This window comes from Solea solea, chromosome 12 (genome assembly GCF_958295425.1).
Source record: "Solea solea chromosome 12, fSolSol10.1, whole genome shotgun sequence".
Lineage (NCBI taxonomy): Eukaryota > Metazoa > Chordata > Actinopteri > Pleuronectiformes > Soleidae > Solea > Solea solea.
In genome coordinates, this window is record NC_081145.1 from 14,007,137 (window position 1) to 14,024,766 (window position 17,630).

General features: G+C 38.9%; 3 protein-coding genes across 4 annotated transcripts; 2 read left to right on the forward strand and 1 right to left on the reverse strand.

Moving 5' to 3' along the window:
- The first annotated feature begins 464 nt into the window (after positions 1-464).
- Positions 465-6,120, forward strand: ints14 (integrator complex subunit 14). The gene is made up of 12 exons (XM_058645582.1): positions 465-532; positions 1,522-1,810; positions 1,888-1,995; positions 2,213-2,368; positions 2,917-3,035; positions 3,131-3,273; positions 3,364-3,456; positions 3,578-3,722; positions 3,841-3,974; positions 4,258-4,376; positions 4,486-4,551; positions 4,632-6,120. The coding sequence occupies exons 2-12, from the start codon at positions 1,589-1,591 to the stop codon at positions 4,863-4,865; spliced, it is 1,539 nt and encodes a 512-aa protein (XP_058501565.1). The 5' UTR covers positions 465-532; positions 1,522-1,588; the 3' UTR covers positions 4,866-6,120.
- On the reverse strand, positions 5,247-9,183 carry hacd3 (3-hydroxyacyl-CoA dehydratase 3). The gene is made up of 11 exons (XM_058645584.1): positions 8,963-9,183; positions 8,082-8,124; positions 7,924-7,997; positions 7,662-7,826; positions 7,084-7,129; positions 6,832-6,942; positions 6,627-6,754; positions 6,404-6,516; positions 6,012-6,118; positions 5,791-5,922; positions 5,247-5,699 (listed from the first exon to the last, which is right to left on the reverse strand). The coding sequence occupies exons 1-11, from the start codon at positions 9,038-9,040 to the stop codon at positions 5,623-5,625; spliced, it is 1,074 nt and encodes a 357-aa protein (XP_058501567.1). The 5' UTR covers positions 9,041-9,183; the 3' UTR covers positions 5,247-5,622.
- Positions 9,184-9,229: 46 nt separating this feature from the next.
- On the forward strand, positions 9,230-16,498 carry ppcdc (phosphopantothenoylcysteine decarboxylase). 2 transcript variants are annotated; one of them, XM_058645585.1, is made up of 5 exons: positions 9,230-9,507; positions 13,072-13,167; positions 13,264-13,392; positions 13,511-13,679; positions 16,018-16,498. In XM_058645585.1, the coding sequence occupies exons 1-5, from the start codon at positions 9,364-9,366 to the stop codon at positions 16,098-16,100; spliced, it is 621 nt and encodes a 206-aa protein (XP_058501568.1). In that variant the 5' UTR covers positions 9,230-9,363; the 3' UTR covers positions 16,101-16,498. The 2 variants fall into 2 exon arrangements, with proteins under 2 accessions (XP_058501568.1, XP_058501569.1); XM_058645586.1 differs by lacking the exon at positions 16,018-16,498 and adding an exon at positions 14,984-16,006.
- The last annotated feature ends 1,132 nt before the right edge of the window (positions 16,499-17,630 follow it).

Sequence of the window (17,630 nt, forward strand, 5' to 3'; positions counted from 1 at the left end):
GAAAAAGGAGATTATTAATAAAGTTGAGATAAAGCATAATTTCTGAACAGTAAGTGTGTCTACAAAGCTCAATTTTAAATCACAGCTGCAACTTTTTAATGGAAGAAACCATTTTCATTATATGAAATGTTCCTCATGTAGACCACGCCTTGAGTCATAAACAGATTATATAGCAATGTTTCTCACATATAAACAAACATTGTTTGTACAACCAGCCAGTGATACAGCCTGACGGGCGTTGACAGTATTTAATAACATGAGTAAACACAGTAGTCAGATCAGTTGATGTAAGAATAGCAGCTGTGCACTTGTTCCTTTATCATTTATCGTTTACAATATGGATAAGCCAACAGTCGTATTATTGAACTCACTGCCCGGCTCATTTTTCTGTGGATCTTACAGCACACAAACAAGAAAAACAATTCCAACATACGGGAACTGTGTGATGCACGCACACTGTTTTCACCCGGACGGGGAGAAATGCTACACACACGTCACAACAGAAGCTGTATGGCAAACGAAACCCTGAATGGCACGTACATGTCTTTATTTTTTAATTAAGTCACTCGTTTTCATTTGTTTGTTGATGGTAATGCAAACAGTGCACTTCGTGGTTCGGTTCCTTCTCGCATTCGTTGAATAATAACCTGAGCGTTCGTTTCGTCGACGGTTTTGCTGTTATATTAGCGAGCACTAGCGTAAATTAGCCAGCACTAGCTAACATACATCTGCTGTGTACAACTGTGTAATCACTTTAGCACGGATTTAACCACTGTTACTGTAATGTGGTAAACTAAATACCCGATGAATGCACCTCATAACATGTCCTACATCAACAAAAGAAGAATGAGCTGCGCAATAAAAGGCCAAGTCGGTTTCGTAGACTAGTACTCACATTATGTCATTGTTAGGTGGAATTCTTTCAGCTCTTCATATTAGAGAATATTTCTCCTTATGGTGTTGATTTACAGCAACTACTCTGCTCAAGTTTGCCATCAAATGTAACTCCAAAGAGTGATTTTATGCTAAATCTGAGTCTTTATCAACAGACCAAACGCTTATTGTGATGAAAAAATGTGATTTGGGTCACAGTATCAGGAATTTGTTTGATTTAGGACTGCAACTAATAACGGTTATTTTCTCAGTTCATCGATTAATCGTTTGGTCCAAAAATGTCTTGGAAAAGATGTCTTCTTCTGTCCCCAAACCAAGAAATTCAGTTTTAATGATTTAATTAGCAAAGAATCCAAAAGAAATTCACATTTTAGAAGCTGAAAAATCTGAAAACTTGTTTTAATCATGAAAAAAAGTCAAACTGAACAGCCAACCAATAGTTGATAGTTCATTTAGTAATGATTAATAATCGATTGTTTCAGCCATAGATTGATGCAAAGCAATCACAAATTCAGTCTCCACAAAACATGTCTTCTTTTCAATTTATGCTTCTGTAATGAACACATTTTATGTTGTTACTCACTCATAAATTGAAATGTAATCGTTTAATTGTTTTTCTACCCTTAGTGGCTGCAGACGCTGGAGGATACATTAAGTTCATTGCCGTATTGTGAGTGTCCATAAACAACGAGCCATGCCTACCGTGGTGTTAATGGACGTGTCTTTGTCCATGACACGGCCCGTGTCACTTGACGGCAGTGAGGAGTTTCAGAGGAAGAACCTGGCTGTCCATGGGCTCAACATGCTATTTGAACACATGGCCTCAAACTACCGCATGGAGTTCACATCTCTGATGGCCTTTTCCTCCCTCTGGGAGCTCTTGGTGCCTTTCACCAGAGATTATAATGCATTACAGGTGAAGTGTGCTTCAAAGTCAAAGCACAGTGTTTCAGTGAGATTTTTGTTACTAAGATATGTATTTTTTCTTTGCAGGAGGCTCTGAGCACATTGGAAGACTATGATAAGACGTGTATTGAAGCGGCTCTTCATGGTGTCAGCAATGTTGTCCAACAGGAGTGGGGCACCACCTGTTCCTGTCAGGTAATATGGCAAGCCAAGAGTACACTTTTTTTCAATTCAAACAGTTTTAAAGATTCACAAGAGGGTCCACAGTAGATGTGCCTTATCTGAGTTTAATCTTGATTAAACAAAGCTAGTGCACAGAAAAGAGGATTTTTACATTACTATTTAATTGTTGTGTTGGGTTTAATTGTTTGTTTGTTTGTTTGTTCATATTCTTCCTTCTTATGTCCTATAGATGGTGCTGGTTACTGATGGATCACTTGGTATCGGAAAGGGTTCTCTACGTCACTCCCTAAAAACAATGAAGCAACGTGGGGACGACAAGAAGTTCCCTATTCCTTTCCCTTTCCCTACTAAAGTGTATATCATGTGTGTAGCCAGTGCAGAGGAGGTACCTATAACCTTTATTTGCTGCCTTTTCAAAAGCTGAGTAATGTTTTGTTTACTTGAGCCTGTATTCTAATTCAGTCGGTGTAATACCTAGAAGGATAAAGCGGTAGATAATGGATAGATGGATGGAAATTTGCAACTAAAAGCAGCTTTTCACAATCAGGATGTAACGTTACAGCTTCGACTGTGCCTTCAGATTCTAGATATTGCTGAATGGCAAGCAATGGCCAAGAGAAAAGGAATTTGCTTATAACCTTCCTGTTGCCAGTTCACATCCCAGTATGGGTGATGGGCATTAACCATTGCTCTCTGGGTTCATGCAATTCAGAATAGTGTCACTAATTGGTTTTGCAGGTGAAATATTCAAGGAGATTGAAAAATGAAAGCAGACTGAAGTAAATGTATTTTTGTGTGTACGTCTGACAAATCTTAATGAAGTGGACTAATTTAGTGCTCCATAATTTGCACCCATGTATATATTTTTTCCTAACATGTTGCAACAGATTTACAGCTGTTACAATGGTAGCCCCATGTTTTGTGTAATTACAGTTACAGATGACTGATGCCATGGACAACTTAGAGGAGCTACTTCGCCTCAGTGGAGGCGATGGACAAATATTCACTATGGAGGGACCGCTTTGCATGAAGAGTGTACAGGCTATGTTTGGGTATGTTTATAACTGGGTAAATTAAATGGTACCCTAATTACACGTTACTTTAATGTGCATCTTTTATACCATTTTTCATTTTAATATGTATCCAGGAGGCTGATAGATTACGCATACTCTCCTTTCCATGCGGTCCTTCATTGTGGGAATCTGTCCTCTGACGTTCAAGTGTTCCCTCGTCCTGAGCCTATTGTGGTGGATGAAGAGGTGGACCCCATGCCACGAATAGTTAGTACAGGTACCATACAGTACATTGTGTTATTGCCTGAGAGTTAAATTGTACCTTTTTTTCTAAAGAGAAATCTTAATTCTGTTTTTCATGTTTCAGATTTGGAAATTGTAGGCTTTATTGAAATAGGTGATATTTCCAGTCCTCCTGCTGTCTCCAGACACTTGGTACTGCCTATTGCTGTAAACAAAGGTTAGTGTTGTGCTGTATGTCCACCCTTGAACATGTATTATTTTTTTTCAAATATGAAACCTCAGTTTACTACATGTGACTGTTTGCATCAGTAACAGATGTTGGTTGTACTTGATTTCAGAGGTGGATGAAGTTGGCACAGGAGCCACAGACGAGCTTGAGGACGAACCCTCTGCCAGTCAGATGGCAGGCAAAAATCCAAACTTCTGTGTGCTTTTACATGGCAGTCTGAAAGTTGAGGGCATGGTGGCACTGGTTCAGCTGGGGTGAGAATAAACAAAGATTATATTTTACATATTTGGGAGAATTGTGTGTTTAAATTAAACACAGAACATTACAACAAACAAACCAACAGCTAATGTCTGGTTTGCCTTTTTTCCTCAGGCCAGAGTGGTATGGCATATTGTACTCTCAAGCAGACAGTAAGAAGAAATCAAACTTGATGATGTCTCTGTTTGAGCCTGGTCCAGAGCCTCTGCCTTGGCTGGGCAAGATTTCATATTTAGGACCCATCTCAGGTAACCTGTCTCACACAGAGCATATTTTCTGCCTATTCACACAGCAAAGATTTGGCTTCTTTTGATGGTAGTGTTCACTAGTGCCTCGTGTCTGAAGGCATCACTTTAAGATTGTGATTCTTTTAGTGTGCCTTTTCCTGTTATATCTGACACAATAACCTATGTACAGGATTACAATTCTAAAGGAGCAAAGGGTACACACACACAATCACTCAGTTAATAATTTACACAGCTAATCCTTTGCAATGTAGTAGAAAAATGTTGGTGTTTTCTGGTATTTCAGAGGCTGCTGAAAATCCCTATGGTGAGGATGACAGTAAAAGTCCCTTTCCAGTGCAGCCACACATCAAACGAAGCTATGCTCAGAATATTACTGTGTGGATAAAGGCCAGTGGACTTCAGGTATGTTAAAATCGCTGTATTGTTTCAAAAATGATTCTTCTATAGGAATGTGACAAAGTACCTGCTCATAAAATCCCATTTTGAGTGTCAATTATTCTTGTCATTTCAGACTGATGTGCAGAAGATTCTGAGGAATGCAAGGAAACTACCAGACAAAACTCAAACCTTCTATAAGGTAAGTTTTGAATAAGAAATGCTCAGATTTGAACTTATCTTTCACAATTTAAATTCCTGTTTTGTGTTCTATCATGTCAGGAGCTCAACCGTCTGCGTAAGGCTGCATTGGCTTTTGGTTTCTGGGAGCTGCTGAAGGGGGTGGCTGATCTGCTGGAGAGAGAGTGCACCATGTTGCCCGACTCTGCCCATCCTGATGCTGCGTTCCAGCTTTCCCATGCCGCACAGCAGCTCAAACTGGCAAGCACAGGTGACTCTCAGTACGCTGCCTTTGATCACAACATTGCCCCCATGCACACTGACTTCTCCAGCTAATCCACGCCTGAATTTACAAGTGGACTGAAGTGTACCTGGCTTAGCATGTGTGGATTTATGTGGAGACAACACCTGTGGTGTGTTGAATGCTGTTAAAAGGACCCAAGCAGCTTCAGGAGATGTGTCATGATGGAAAACTGATAACTCTTCTGTGGCACTGTCTAAACATGACAATATGTAGATAGGACATATTTGTAAAAATGTTTGTGTACATATTTTTTTACATGTTAGTTTGCAGGATGCTTTTTCACTTATTAATGTACTTTTAAATTCAATTCACTGTCAAATAACCGGGGACTTCAGTTTGCTTTCATGTTGAGATATTTATCAGAAATAACACATCACATCAAGGATTGAGAATAAAATATTCTTTGTAGCAGGTAATCGTTAAAAAGGGGACAATTTATTTCAGAAATCACCACTAATACAGTTTTTCCCTGAGGTTTGTGTGACAGCTCAGATAAATGGAGTAACAAATACGTTTGTCAAATGTTGTTTCCCTTTACACTCATGCAAAAATACTGTTACTGAAATGACCAGCACTTGTTGCAATTTTTAAACCAAGAAACCACTCCATTAAAAAAACAAGATCACCCACACACACCACCCTACCTTCTATCAAAGTATAACAATACAGGTTTTTTTTTTACTAATTTAATCAATCAATGAGAGGAAAATGCTTCATAACATCAGAGATTTTATGGGATAATTTCAGACGTACAGGCAGCAAAGGTGTATCCTGTTGCTGGAGCTGAATTTAATACGCCTTCCTCTTCTTGGTACGGAAACGACGCTTTCTCTGCTTGTATAGATGACGAAAGTTGAACAAAAGTCCTGAGGACAGCATGGGACGAGAAGATTGTTGTTGAAAAAGGCTGACATAAATGGATTTGAATATGTCAAATATTTATTTCTGCTGACTTACCTAGAAACAGGAGAACAAGGTAAAGATACAGGACGTAAGAGAAGTTGATGGAGGTGCCAATGGCTTTGGGCAGTGGAATGCTCAAGAGTTCAGTCTTGTAGAAGTGAGGAATGGATTGTATGACAGCAACAGCTACATGACAATGGGAGGTAATATACATTTTAGCATAGGTGTGTGGACAATTCTACTATATCAATTCAGAGAGAAGTGAGGAAGCTCACCTTCAGCTACAACACCAAATGGGTATAGTGGTATCCATATTGTGTAACGCAGCCAGGTGAGGGTTTTCCACTCTGTATTAAAACAACCCAGCATGTAAAATGGATACCTGAGATAAGAGCATCCTGTTAGTTTTGGGCAACAACCAAGTTATGTTGTAACAATCACAATAATGCGTCCTAAATGACTCCCTGGTATATTGACCTTCACACTGCTGATTGATAAACATCAGTTTAATTTCTGACAATGTATAACAGTTTATGCTATATGTTACTTCAATTAAGACCTAAATGTTTCTGAGTGAGTATAATCATGCTAAATGTGAGTATTATGTGAAGCTCAAACTGTGTTAATGCTTGTAGATCTAATGGACACTAACTAGAAAAATACTTACCTAAAAATCTCAATGGCACTCCACAGATAGAAAACAAAAAACACAACTGGCCGATTGTGCATTTCCTCGACACCACCAAAAATCACAAACAGGATAAAATTGCGTCCAACCACCTAGAGAATAAAACAAACAAAGCACTTCATGATTGTTTGCACTCACACTACTTGACATGATATTTGTTTCCTCCTGAAGATGAAACTCTGGTAAAGCAACATTCCCATACCTGAATAAGAGTTGGGACAACACCTGTTCTGACTATGCCAAAAGCAGCATTGAGGACTTCCACTACTGCCAGGCTCTGGCAGAAGAACATCATATCCGATATAGTGTGAAATGTGTCGTACAGAGAGTCTGGAATGACAGCAAAGTTATAAATGGAAGGTTCCTATCAGGGTTTTGAGAAGTCTCTAAAGAAAGATGATTTTCACCTTGGCCAAAGATGAAGAGTCGCACAGTCATGTTGACAAAGATCCATGAAAAACCAAGAAACTGCACCAGGTTATATACAAACAGAAATCCTGTTTTCAGGCTGACAAAACCTGAAACATAAAAAAAACACTTAAATAAGACAAATGCAATATACAGTACATATGAATAAAAAAAAGACTTGAGATGAAAGGAGAAACAGGTGAAAGTTGAAACCAACTTAAAATACATTTCCTATTGATATTTGTATTCACCTTCCTCTTTATGCCTTGAAGCCTTCAGCCTGTTCCTTTTCTCCTCCTGTTCAAAGTAAAAAACATTTCAGTCTGGGGGACACACTACAAGCCAGATTTTACCCACGATTCAGTTGGACAGAGTCTGCAAAAGTCCGCACTAATTGGGGAGTCAGCATGGCTAGTTTGTGCAGAAATCTGTTAGTGTGTGCGAGAGGTAAAGACTCAAAAAGTGTGTTAGGGTAGTGTGTACCGATTACTGACCCAACTGCAAACACATGTTGCTAACAGCCAATAAAAAAAAGAGTAGGTAGGACACAGGAAATAGCTTCAGAATATGGAGACAGGAATAAGCGGGAACATCTAAACAATGGTGATGTTTGTCTACCCTTTAAACTGTTGCTCTCGTAGACAAGGTTGCTCTGTTCAGTTGGTTTGACAAATCGTGACAAAGTGACCCACCACTCAACAAAAAATGTTGAGTGGTGGGTCCCCAGATTTAGCCTTCTGGGTCAACTGTTTAAGGTTTATTTGGAAATCTTTTATTTATTATCTTTATATAAGGAGAGCATTTTCATCAAACAGCACTTTAATCTCACCTTTTCACGGATCTCCATCTCAGCGTCTGACTCGTCCAGCCAGCGGTCAAAGTCTGGTGCCAGGAAGACAGGTTTACGCTCCTGTACAACCAGTCTGTCCCACCAGCCATGCTGCTCTTTCTCCACAGTGATATTTACCAGCCGTTGTGTGGACCTGTAGCTGACCTGGACACACATTTTTAGATGAGCACAGTCATCAAAACTGAAAAGCATAAGTGAGAAAGAACTACAGATAATCTATGACTGATGAACAAATACGTACCTCTGGCTTTACTGAAGAAAAAAACTCCAATCTGAACTCGTATTCATTTTGTCCTTTTGCACCAACACCCTGGGCTACACATAATAACACCATATACAGTGTCAATGCAGAAGTAAATGTAAGAATATATACGAAATCAAATGTGCATGAAACGTCACCTTGAAACAGCAGCACGTTTTCACGAACATGGATATTAATATTCTGCAAAAACAAATGAGGATGAGTGTACTTCCTCACACTCCTTGACTATTCAAGTATCACAGTGGTTCCTGTTTTAATAATGAAATAAAGTTGAAGATGTGTTTTAAAGTTACACATAGAAAACAGAGTACAACAACAGCTTGCTATCCAACATCAATAAAAACAAAAATACCAGTCTACATGGCAAATGTGGAAGGTAAAACACTGAAGGTACTTAACTGTCAACATCACTAACTTCACATGTTTGACTGACACGAGTCACAAAACCACATACACATCACACATTCAAAGCATTACTGAGCAGGTTTTGTTGGATCTGGTAGATAACGCATCGCCTTTTAATATTTTTTATAAACAGCAGATAGTGCCAAACCTCTACAGAAACATCCAAGCCAGGATGTAGAACAAAACACCAAGAAGCTAACAGATACAATTTAATTTTGGCCACAACTAAGAGGCATCTAAACACATTAAGACATTGAGTTTTTGTATTCGTATAAATGGACAATAAATAACATCGATTTTTACTAGTCTGGTATTTATGACGATAAATACAGACTATATCTGTAAACGTTTACCGTTAAAAGGCAAATTTGAACATAATATAATAATTAATGTAATTTTACTGCTATTTCTGCAACGCCTAATATTATTTTGAGTAGGTATGCCAGCCATTTTCAATACACATCTTTATTTAAACAACGTTATTTAAAACATATACTTACTCATCTTACGTACAAATCTGTAACACAAACAATTAACTAAAACTTAGCTTGATAATGAAAAGCTAGTGCCTATGGTTGAATTACCACCGAGGACCCAGGCTAGGTTAGCTCACCTTAGCGTCCGTCAACTCCACTCGCAGGTAAACATCTTTATGACGTTGAGCCCAGTAAACGAGAGGCGTGAGCGTCATAGTTGAGGTGTTGTTTTGTTTGGGTTTTACAGAGCTTTGTTTTTAAACAGTTTGTAATAAATTCCCATGTGTTCATGCTAACTAAGCTGAACAACTAACCCGAGCCCTCAGCAAATAAACACCAAGATTGTTCTGTGAACGCGCGCTTGTCAGACGTTGACGTGCTCCGACGTGCTCGTCCATGAGACAGTCTAACGTTCTTCTTCTTCTCCGATTGGTTTGCTCTTATTGTTTACGGAAGTCTTGAAGATTTGTTTGATTGTTTGAAGGAAGCAGTGGGTAGTGGAGTGAATGGACGTGTCTGGAATCTCATTAACGCTAACATGGAGACAGAAGACATTGTTTCTTGTTCTAATACAGATTTGTTGAAATCTTGCGGGACATTTCGTGTCCTTGTCGGCGTAACCGGAAGCGTGGCAGCCTTGAAATTACCTCTTTTGATCACTCAGCTTCTTCAGCTTCCTGGGGTGAGCTATTTCATTTTTAATGTTTTTGTATTATTATTACATCACCTTAGTACTGCATTTTCTTAGTTAGAGTGGTAACATATAGAGCCATCAACACAAAATCTTTTTGAATCAGTTAGCAACAATATATTTGTAGAACTTTCTAGCAGGCAAAGCTATTTATCATTCATTCTATTTATCTGTTCATTGTTGTTATTGGTATCAAAGCACCGTTGCCTTTAAAGTGCCTTTAAGGTGCATTGTCAAAGCCATGTTTTGTTATATATTGCCTTCGTATGCGCCTTTGTAAATCTGTCTATCATCAGAACCTGTACGACGTGTCGGTTTTACAACCTGACTAATGTCTAATGAACTGCTAACTAACTAACTGACTGTAGTTAGTAGCTAATAACTGTCTAACTTCAAACTAACAAACTGTCTTACTGCTAACTGACTGCTGCTTAACTGTGTATGTGGAATAAACCTTCAGAAAGACAGTCGAGTTGTGCCCGCCGTACTTGTTCTGGTTACCCTTTCCAGAAGGGAGTATTGAGCTGGAAAGACCAGCCAGCAGAAATCTGGACAATATTTTCTTTTCAAACACGTATGATATTTATGTACATATTTAATGTATGTAAAATGCACAGTGTACAGTTACAACATCCAATGCACTGTACCAGATTATCAGATTATTTTAAAGATTATTTGTCTCTGCTATTCCTTGGTAGGTCAGAACAACACAGACCACACATAGTTTAGCAAAAATAACATTGACACAGCAAACATAGTAATCAACAAATTACATGCACTATAGATGTCTGCTTGATGAAAATAAAATAGAATAAAGGCATTAGGAAGTGTCAAAATCAGCAAGTGCAGAACTGAGCAGCTTTATATACTGTACACATCATACATGAACACACATTTAAGAACATCATTTATAAACATAAACAAACAAGCAGAAAAGCAAACACAACAAAAACAAAATATTAAACTGTAGAGTAACAAAACAGTGACATTAACGTATCAAGCTTCACAAAATAAAAAAAACGGATACTTAAAAGTAAGCTTTTCAAATCTGTATAGAAATTTGGCATATCCCTTATTAAATAAAGGCAGAGGTTTAAATCAAATTTTGTCACTTATACTGATTATTTATTCACTGAGTGATGAAATTAACAAGTCCAACATTTTGTTTTAAAACAGATTACAATACAATAAACATATGCATACATGCTCTTTCTGCTTTACATGTTTTGCAGACAGACAGAATTATGAGTTATCTTTGTAGAGTCTCTATGTATTTATTGGCTTGAGAGAAAAAAATTGTGAAGACATTTGCCTCTTTTATTTGGTTACTTATAAATTGATGGTCTGTTCCTCTCCACGTGTTTACCTGAATATTTAAATTTTACCTCAACTCTGGATCATTTCCTCCAATCTTTAGTGGGGCTTGGGAACATGCATTTAGGGCAGAGTCATCTTTTGTTGGAACATTTTATGTTGAACACTGGATAACCCAGGTTTTTGTGATTTACAATATGCTTTTAAATTATGCTGTCTGCCATGAACTGAGGGGTTTTTCCTGTTTTGTATGAATTAACGACCGCCTGTCCTTGAACAACACAGCTGTACACTGTCTGTCTGCCAGTTTTGACAGCACCATAAATATGCACTTTTGCTCCCCCTTTATGCAGTGAGTGTCTTCTTCATTCCCTTTCCCTGTAAAATGTGTCTACAGCTGAAGTCTCCAATTGCATTATGTGAATGTAGTGTACACCGATTCCTCTGGGTCCAAAGAACGAGCACAAAGACAATCCAGTTATCAGTCAATATTTATTTTCCAGATTTCCACCACACATCATTAGATTAAAAACAAAGTCAGTTGCTTTGGGACTGAAGCCAGTCTCAAAGACAGGGAACACCATGGACCCAGTCTATCACAGGGCCCAACATACAGAGAACAATTTACTAGGGCTGCAACTAATGACTATTTACATAATCTGTTGATTATTTTCTTGATTGATCAATTTGTTTGTTTGTTTGGTGTATAAAACGTCAGAAAATGTTGAAAAATTATGTTTTGTTTTGTCCACAAACCAAAATGATTCAGGTTTAATGATTTATTTGTTATATGGAGCAAATAAACCAGATTAATCTCCTGAAAGACTTGATGATGATGAAGGGGGCATCATGTGCATAGATGCCCCTGTTTTCAGCAAAGAAACCAGAAAATATTCACATTCAAGAAGCTGGAAAATAAAAAATAAAAAAACAACAAGAGTCTTCAGTTAACCAAACCCCCACTCTGCATGCCAGTCATGCACCTGCATGACTTTGGACTGTGTGTTACCCAGAGAGAACCACACACACACACACACAAACAAACAAACAGGGGAAGTGCTTCTGTCCAACTTGGGTTTTTAACCAGTGACCTTCCTGCTGTGAGGCGACACCTCTAACTACAATTCCACTGTTTGGTCACTTTACTTTTATTGTCTTAAACAGTGTTTCCCAACCCTGGTCCTCAGGGAACACTGCCCTGCATGTTTTAGATGTTGCCCTGCTCCAACCCACCTGATTCAGATGGTCAGCTCGTCAGCAAGCTCTGCAGAAGCCTGGTAACGAGCTGTTAATCTGAATCAGTGTTCCCTGAGGACCAGGGTTGGGAAACACTGGTCTAAAAGCTTGACTCGGTATTTCTGATGCTCATGCAGCTGCAGACGTTATTGTTTCTCTGCCACACCTTACCCACAAGATGGAGATGTTGCAGCTGTTAAGCAGCAGTGTAACCACTGCAACATCATAGCACTGCACTTGTTTATATTCCTTCTGTTGGGCTATGGTAAACAGTTGGGAGCACCTAATTGTCTCCATAGGGAAAAATATTTTTCAGTGAGTAAAAGGTGTCAAGACTTCATAGCCATCACAATATACAGAGTAAACGCACAAGACACTTTGACTAGTTGACCTAGTTCACCAGTCACAGTGCTAGTATTGCACTTCCTTAAAAAACACAGTGCCCCAGCATTGCACAGACCATGCATTATGCAAATAAAGCAAATATTAGTTTCTGATGTAAAACATTATTTTGGTCACTGATATTTGTTTTCCATTTTAAGCCAGTGTATTTTCATCAGCACATGATTTTGCAAACCTACTGTAACTGCTTATTAAGCCACTTAAGTAGAATGTCAATGAGGAACTAAAGAGAAATTAAAGCGGGTTAAGATTTAGGTTAAGGTTAAGTGACATACGGCACTGACATTTTTTTGACATGTAAAACAAATGCAGTTTAAACCTTTCAAACTGCATTTGGGAGTCAAGAAAGTAACTCTCTGCAATGACACAAGCTAATGAATGTTTCACTGTAATGATAACAAATAATTAAATTATAATACAAGTGATTAAAAACATTATACTGCTGAATACAGGTCATATGGTTCAAATCCCAGACTTATTGCACACATCTAGTTCAATGTTCACACACCTGACACCTAAGATAGAGAGCATTTATTTCTCAAAACTATGATAAACCCATTTTAAAAGACTCAGTGGCTGTCACTGTCTTGTTTTATGGTTCAGGTGGATGTACGAGTGGTCACTACAGAGCATGCCAAGCACTTCTACAATCCTGCAGAGGTTTCAGTAAAGATCTACAGTGACAAGGATGAGTGGGAGGTAACAAGCCATTATTAAATGATAAATGTAATGCCACTAATACATTGACATGATTTTTACAAGATTCTAATATGGTGGGTATTTCTGATGTTGTAGCTGTGGACGCAGAGATCTGACCCCGTGCTACACATTGAACTAAGACGCTGGGCAGACTTACTCGTCATTGCCCCCCTGGACGCCAACACGCTTGGAAAGATTACTAATGGAATTTGTGATAATTTGCTTGTGAGTACATGATATCTTAGCAGAACAATAAGTTGTTAATCATAAAAATGTATTATACAATTGCTCAGAAAAAATATTTCTGCACAGATTTAAAAAATAAAAATGTTTTCATTGGCAGACATGTGTGGTAAGAGCCTGGGATATCAGTCGACCTCTCCTCTTCTGCCCAGCAATGAATACAGCCATGTGGCAGCATCCCATTACAGCCCAGCAGGTATCCAGGCTGAAAGAGTATGGATATGTGGAAATCCCCTGCATATCTAAGAAGCTAGTGTGTGGAGATGAAGGTGGGTTTTTCAGTTTCAAGAACTGTCTCATTTTATGTCTGATATCTAAGGGTAGTGTGTTCCAAAGGTTAGGGGCGTAAGTATCAAAGGCAGCATCCCCGATTTTCTTTTGACTGTTGTGGAGAACCTCCAATAAACCAGCAGCAGACAATCTCAGTGTTCTTTGCTGTAAATAGCTAACAAGGGAGTTGGCAATGTAGCTTGGTCCAAGCCCATGAAGTGCTTTGTATACAAGGTGGAGGACCATTGTAGTCTTTTGAATTGAGATTTGATATTTGTTTTAAAGTGTGTGAGTTACCTAAGCTGATGAGTTGAATATGTACAGCACAGGATGAACTGATGTAAAAAGCTGGTAGTGGGTAGCAGTTTGGGTTAAATCATGATATCAATGGTCTCCCGGCTTGTTGTACAAAAAGACACACCAGATAAATTCTGGTATTGCACAAAAATGGCTTATTTCATAATGGCTTGATTCTTTAAATGGGGTTGAGATGAAAGTTTCCATATATATATATATAACCAGACTGTTGCTGTTTGGAAGAAAGGGAACTGTCTTTCACCAGACCGATGTAAGATAAACAGCGAAGCATGTAGAAAAATTTAGCAACTCTTCTTCCTCCTCTTCAAAAATGGGGGCACGATGCTCACAAACAAAAATGACAAGAAGCGTGCAAAGGAAATAAGTGCAAGTTTAAAGAAATCATTAAATTTACTGAACATAATCGCATACGCCACACATGCTGCCACGTGGCACTCTCTTTGTCTCTTGGTTCAAAACACACTGAACACACTGTCTGCTTAATTGGAAATATTTTTGGTCTCCAAAATAAGGTGTGCCAGGTACGGGTGTGTCTATCATAAAATGTGCAGTATCCTCCTCTGTTTACATAACCCACAGTCAGAAAGCTAACTGACTCCACCTGCTACTTGGCAGAAAGTACAACTTATCTTTGTAACCATCCTCGGTGGCACCACTGCAGTGACCCCCATGTTGGCGTTCTTTCTCCGGCTCCCATTTGTGGGCCTCAGCCAAATGACCTCAGGTATGAAGGAAGGTTGCTGGATTAGAACTGTTGCTCTTTCACAATGAAAAGGTGCCAGTTGAGGTGGTTTGCCTGCCAGACATAACTCCCTGTTAAGAGATGATCAGGTAGAGCCCTCCATAAACTTCCAACTATTCCAGAATTCAGCTGCCCACATCATCACCAGAAAACCCTCATTCCACCACATCACGCCCAACCTACAAAAACCATACTGGCTCCCGGTCAATCTGAGAATATAAAATCCTCCTGCATGCCTTCCAGGCCATCCACAACCTCGCCCCTCCTTGTCACGCTGACCTTCTCTACAACGCCACCTCCTCCCGCTCCCTCAGATCCTCCATCCATCTCACCGTGCCCTCCGCCCACCCGGAGCAGAGTAGAGCAGCTGAAAGCTCTGCTCCCCTGATTCTCTGGAATTCACTCCCACCAGACATCCACAACTCTGACTCTCTTCCCCTCTTTAAATCCAGACTCAAAACACCTCAGAAACTTCCAGGCCAGATAAGGCAAGTAGTAGGGCATGACATTACCAGTTCACAATATGCTCCAAACCTTTATCCAGACAATAGAGCCTTCACATCTGCGATGGAATTTCACTGAGCCATATTATTACTTTAAATTTTATTGTGCTATGATTTTTCTTGTTTTTTAAGTTTTGCAATGGACCGTTATACGTCAACACCTACTTACGAGCAGCTCTCCTCTAGTAATGTTTGGCAGTAGTAGACATTAGCCCCCACTGGACAAAAAGCAACTACACTTACTGACATCTGGCTTTTGTCTTCAGCGGAAAAGGCCATAAACTGCATTCACTCCTGCTTGTACTAGTCAGTTATTTATTGCCTCCAGCTCTGATCAACGGTTATAGAACCAGGGCAAACTGTGGATTGGCTAAATGTTGCTCCTTTTCTTTAACTCGTGTCATGAATGCTATCAGCTTGTCACCACATGACGAAGGATCCACCTACAGCTATTTAGACCTCTTGTCATCAGTGACAAAGGAGCGTCCAAATGATGCCCGAAGCTTAACATCAACTACTTCCACACTTTCCCTGAACTTGAATGCTGCTGCTTTGATTGTTAAGATTTTAACCTTAACTATTATGTTAATGGTATTCATTACATTAACACATTCCCAGCAATAGTGCACTTTTGAGTCTGGCAAACCTCTCTTTCATTTACAGGATACGATTGATAGATAAAGTATAGAAGATGCAATAGATAGGTGGCTTAGGCGAGAATGGAAAATGTACACAGGGACCGCTAATGTCACCACATTCTTCTTTCTGTTGCAGGTAAAGGTGCCATGGCAGAAGTATCATCCATTGTCAGCATTGTCAAGCAGTATGTTCTTAAAACAGATGAGTCACCTCAGTAACCATGAACGTCAACTGGCAACTGGCTTGTTTTTAAAAGGCTGTTGTACTTGATTAATTCTCATGTTGGGATTGTGTTGGGTGTATACAGATTGCCATGAATTGGCCTCTCTTTTGTATGTTTCATTGCACGTATCAAGGCAGGACAGCACGCACCTTTACCCCTTTGTATTTGGTATTTTATGACCTCATGGAATTTCCACGTATGGTGTGGAAGTACACCCTCTTTAGCCTCATGAGACACTGTTTAGAGCTCAAAGTCTGATGGGAGCTGCTTTTATATGTGTCACCTTGCTAAAGCCAGAGTTCCAGTTCAAAGAATTCTGATCAGTCACCCCAAACACTACCTCTACCAAAGTTCACAAATGGGATCCCACAGTTTGAAATGTGTGTCGCCCCAACTCTGAAATCTAGTTTCTAATCAAGAAATTGCTTCTTTTGTGTCCTTCGTGACTTTGTGTGAACAGATTTTGCTCATCTGAATATAAATACAGTATATATATACGTATGTATATATGTGTATATATATATACATATATGTATATATGTGTGTGTATATATACTGTGATATTTTATTTATGACTGTAGCTGTATAAACAATACTGTTACAGTTATGATATTGTCACGCCTAGTGGAAAAATGTGAGTGTAATCCCAGAGTTGTAAACACTGCCAAATTTGGATCAAAAGACTGTTATTAAAGTTTTTGTTTTTTAAATTTGTTTTCCCTGTAATTGTTTGTTTTCTTAGCACTACAATTCAGGTAAAACAGTCTAAAACATCTTGCCAAATGTCACATCAGCATTAACTGTCATACTTCTTGACATTTCGGTGTCCCTGTAACAACAGAAAGCAAACTTAAATTAGTAGTTGCTCACTATGCAATTAACAAACGTCTGCTTATTAAGTCATCATCATTTTTCTTTCTCGTTAGTGTCGGTAGTTAGCTGTCATGTCGTCTGTGGGGTTAACTATGAGACAGTGTCACTGTGGCGTGACAGTTTGGCAAACAGTTGTGACTGTGGTGAAACTCGTTTGTTAAGAAACGGTTGTTTCTGAGTCAGTGAACATTTTTGCTACGAGTGGCATTTAAACAAACATATTGTCAAATATTTAAAAAACTGATTTTTTTTTTTTCCTTTTTGCCATGACTGAGGTGAAAGGTGAAACGTGACGAAACCCATGATTCACATTAATGTTATAGATGTTTATCTTTGTGAAAACCCTCAGTCTCGTAACAGAGAGAGACATACTCTGGATTGTGTCAAGAGAATGTTGAACCTAACCAGTAAATGATGTGTTTATACTGTGTTACTGAGAGAGAGAAAAAAAGGAGCATCATATTGGAGGTATGTAGGACAAGTAGCATAAACGCTGTAGTCTAAGAGCTCAACTTGTTAGTTGACCAAATACAGTTGACAAGTTTGCAAATCTTGATCACATGTTCACATGATCTGTTTCCACCGCTGGTGTTCGTTTGAGGTTTATCATTATTTATTTTCTTATTTTTTTTCAACAAACAAATAACTCATC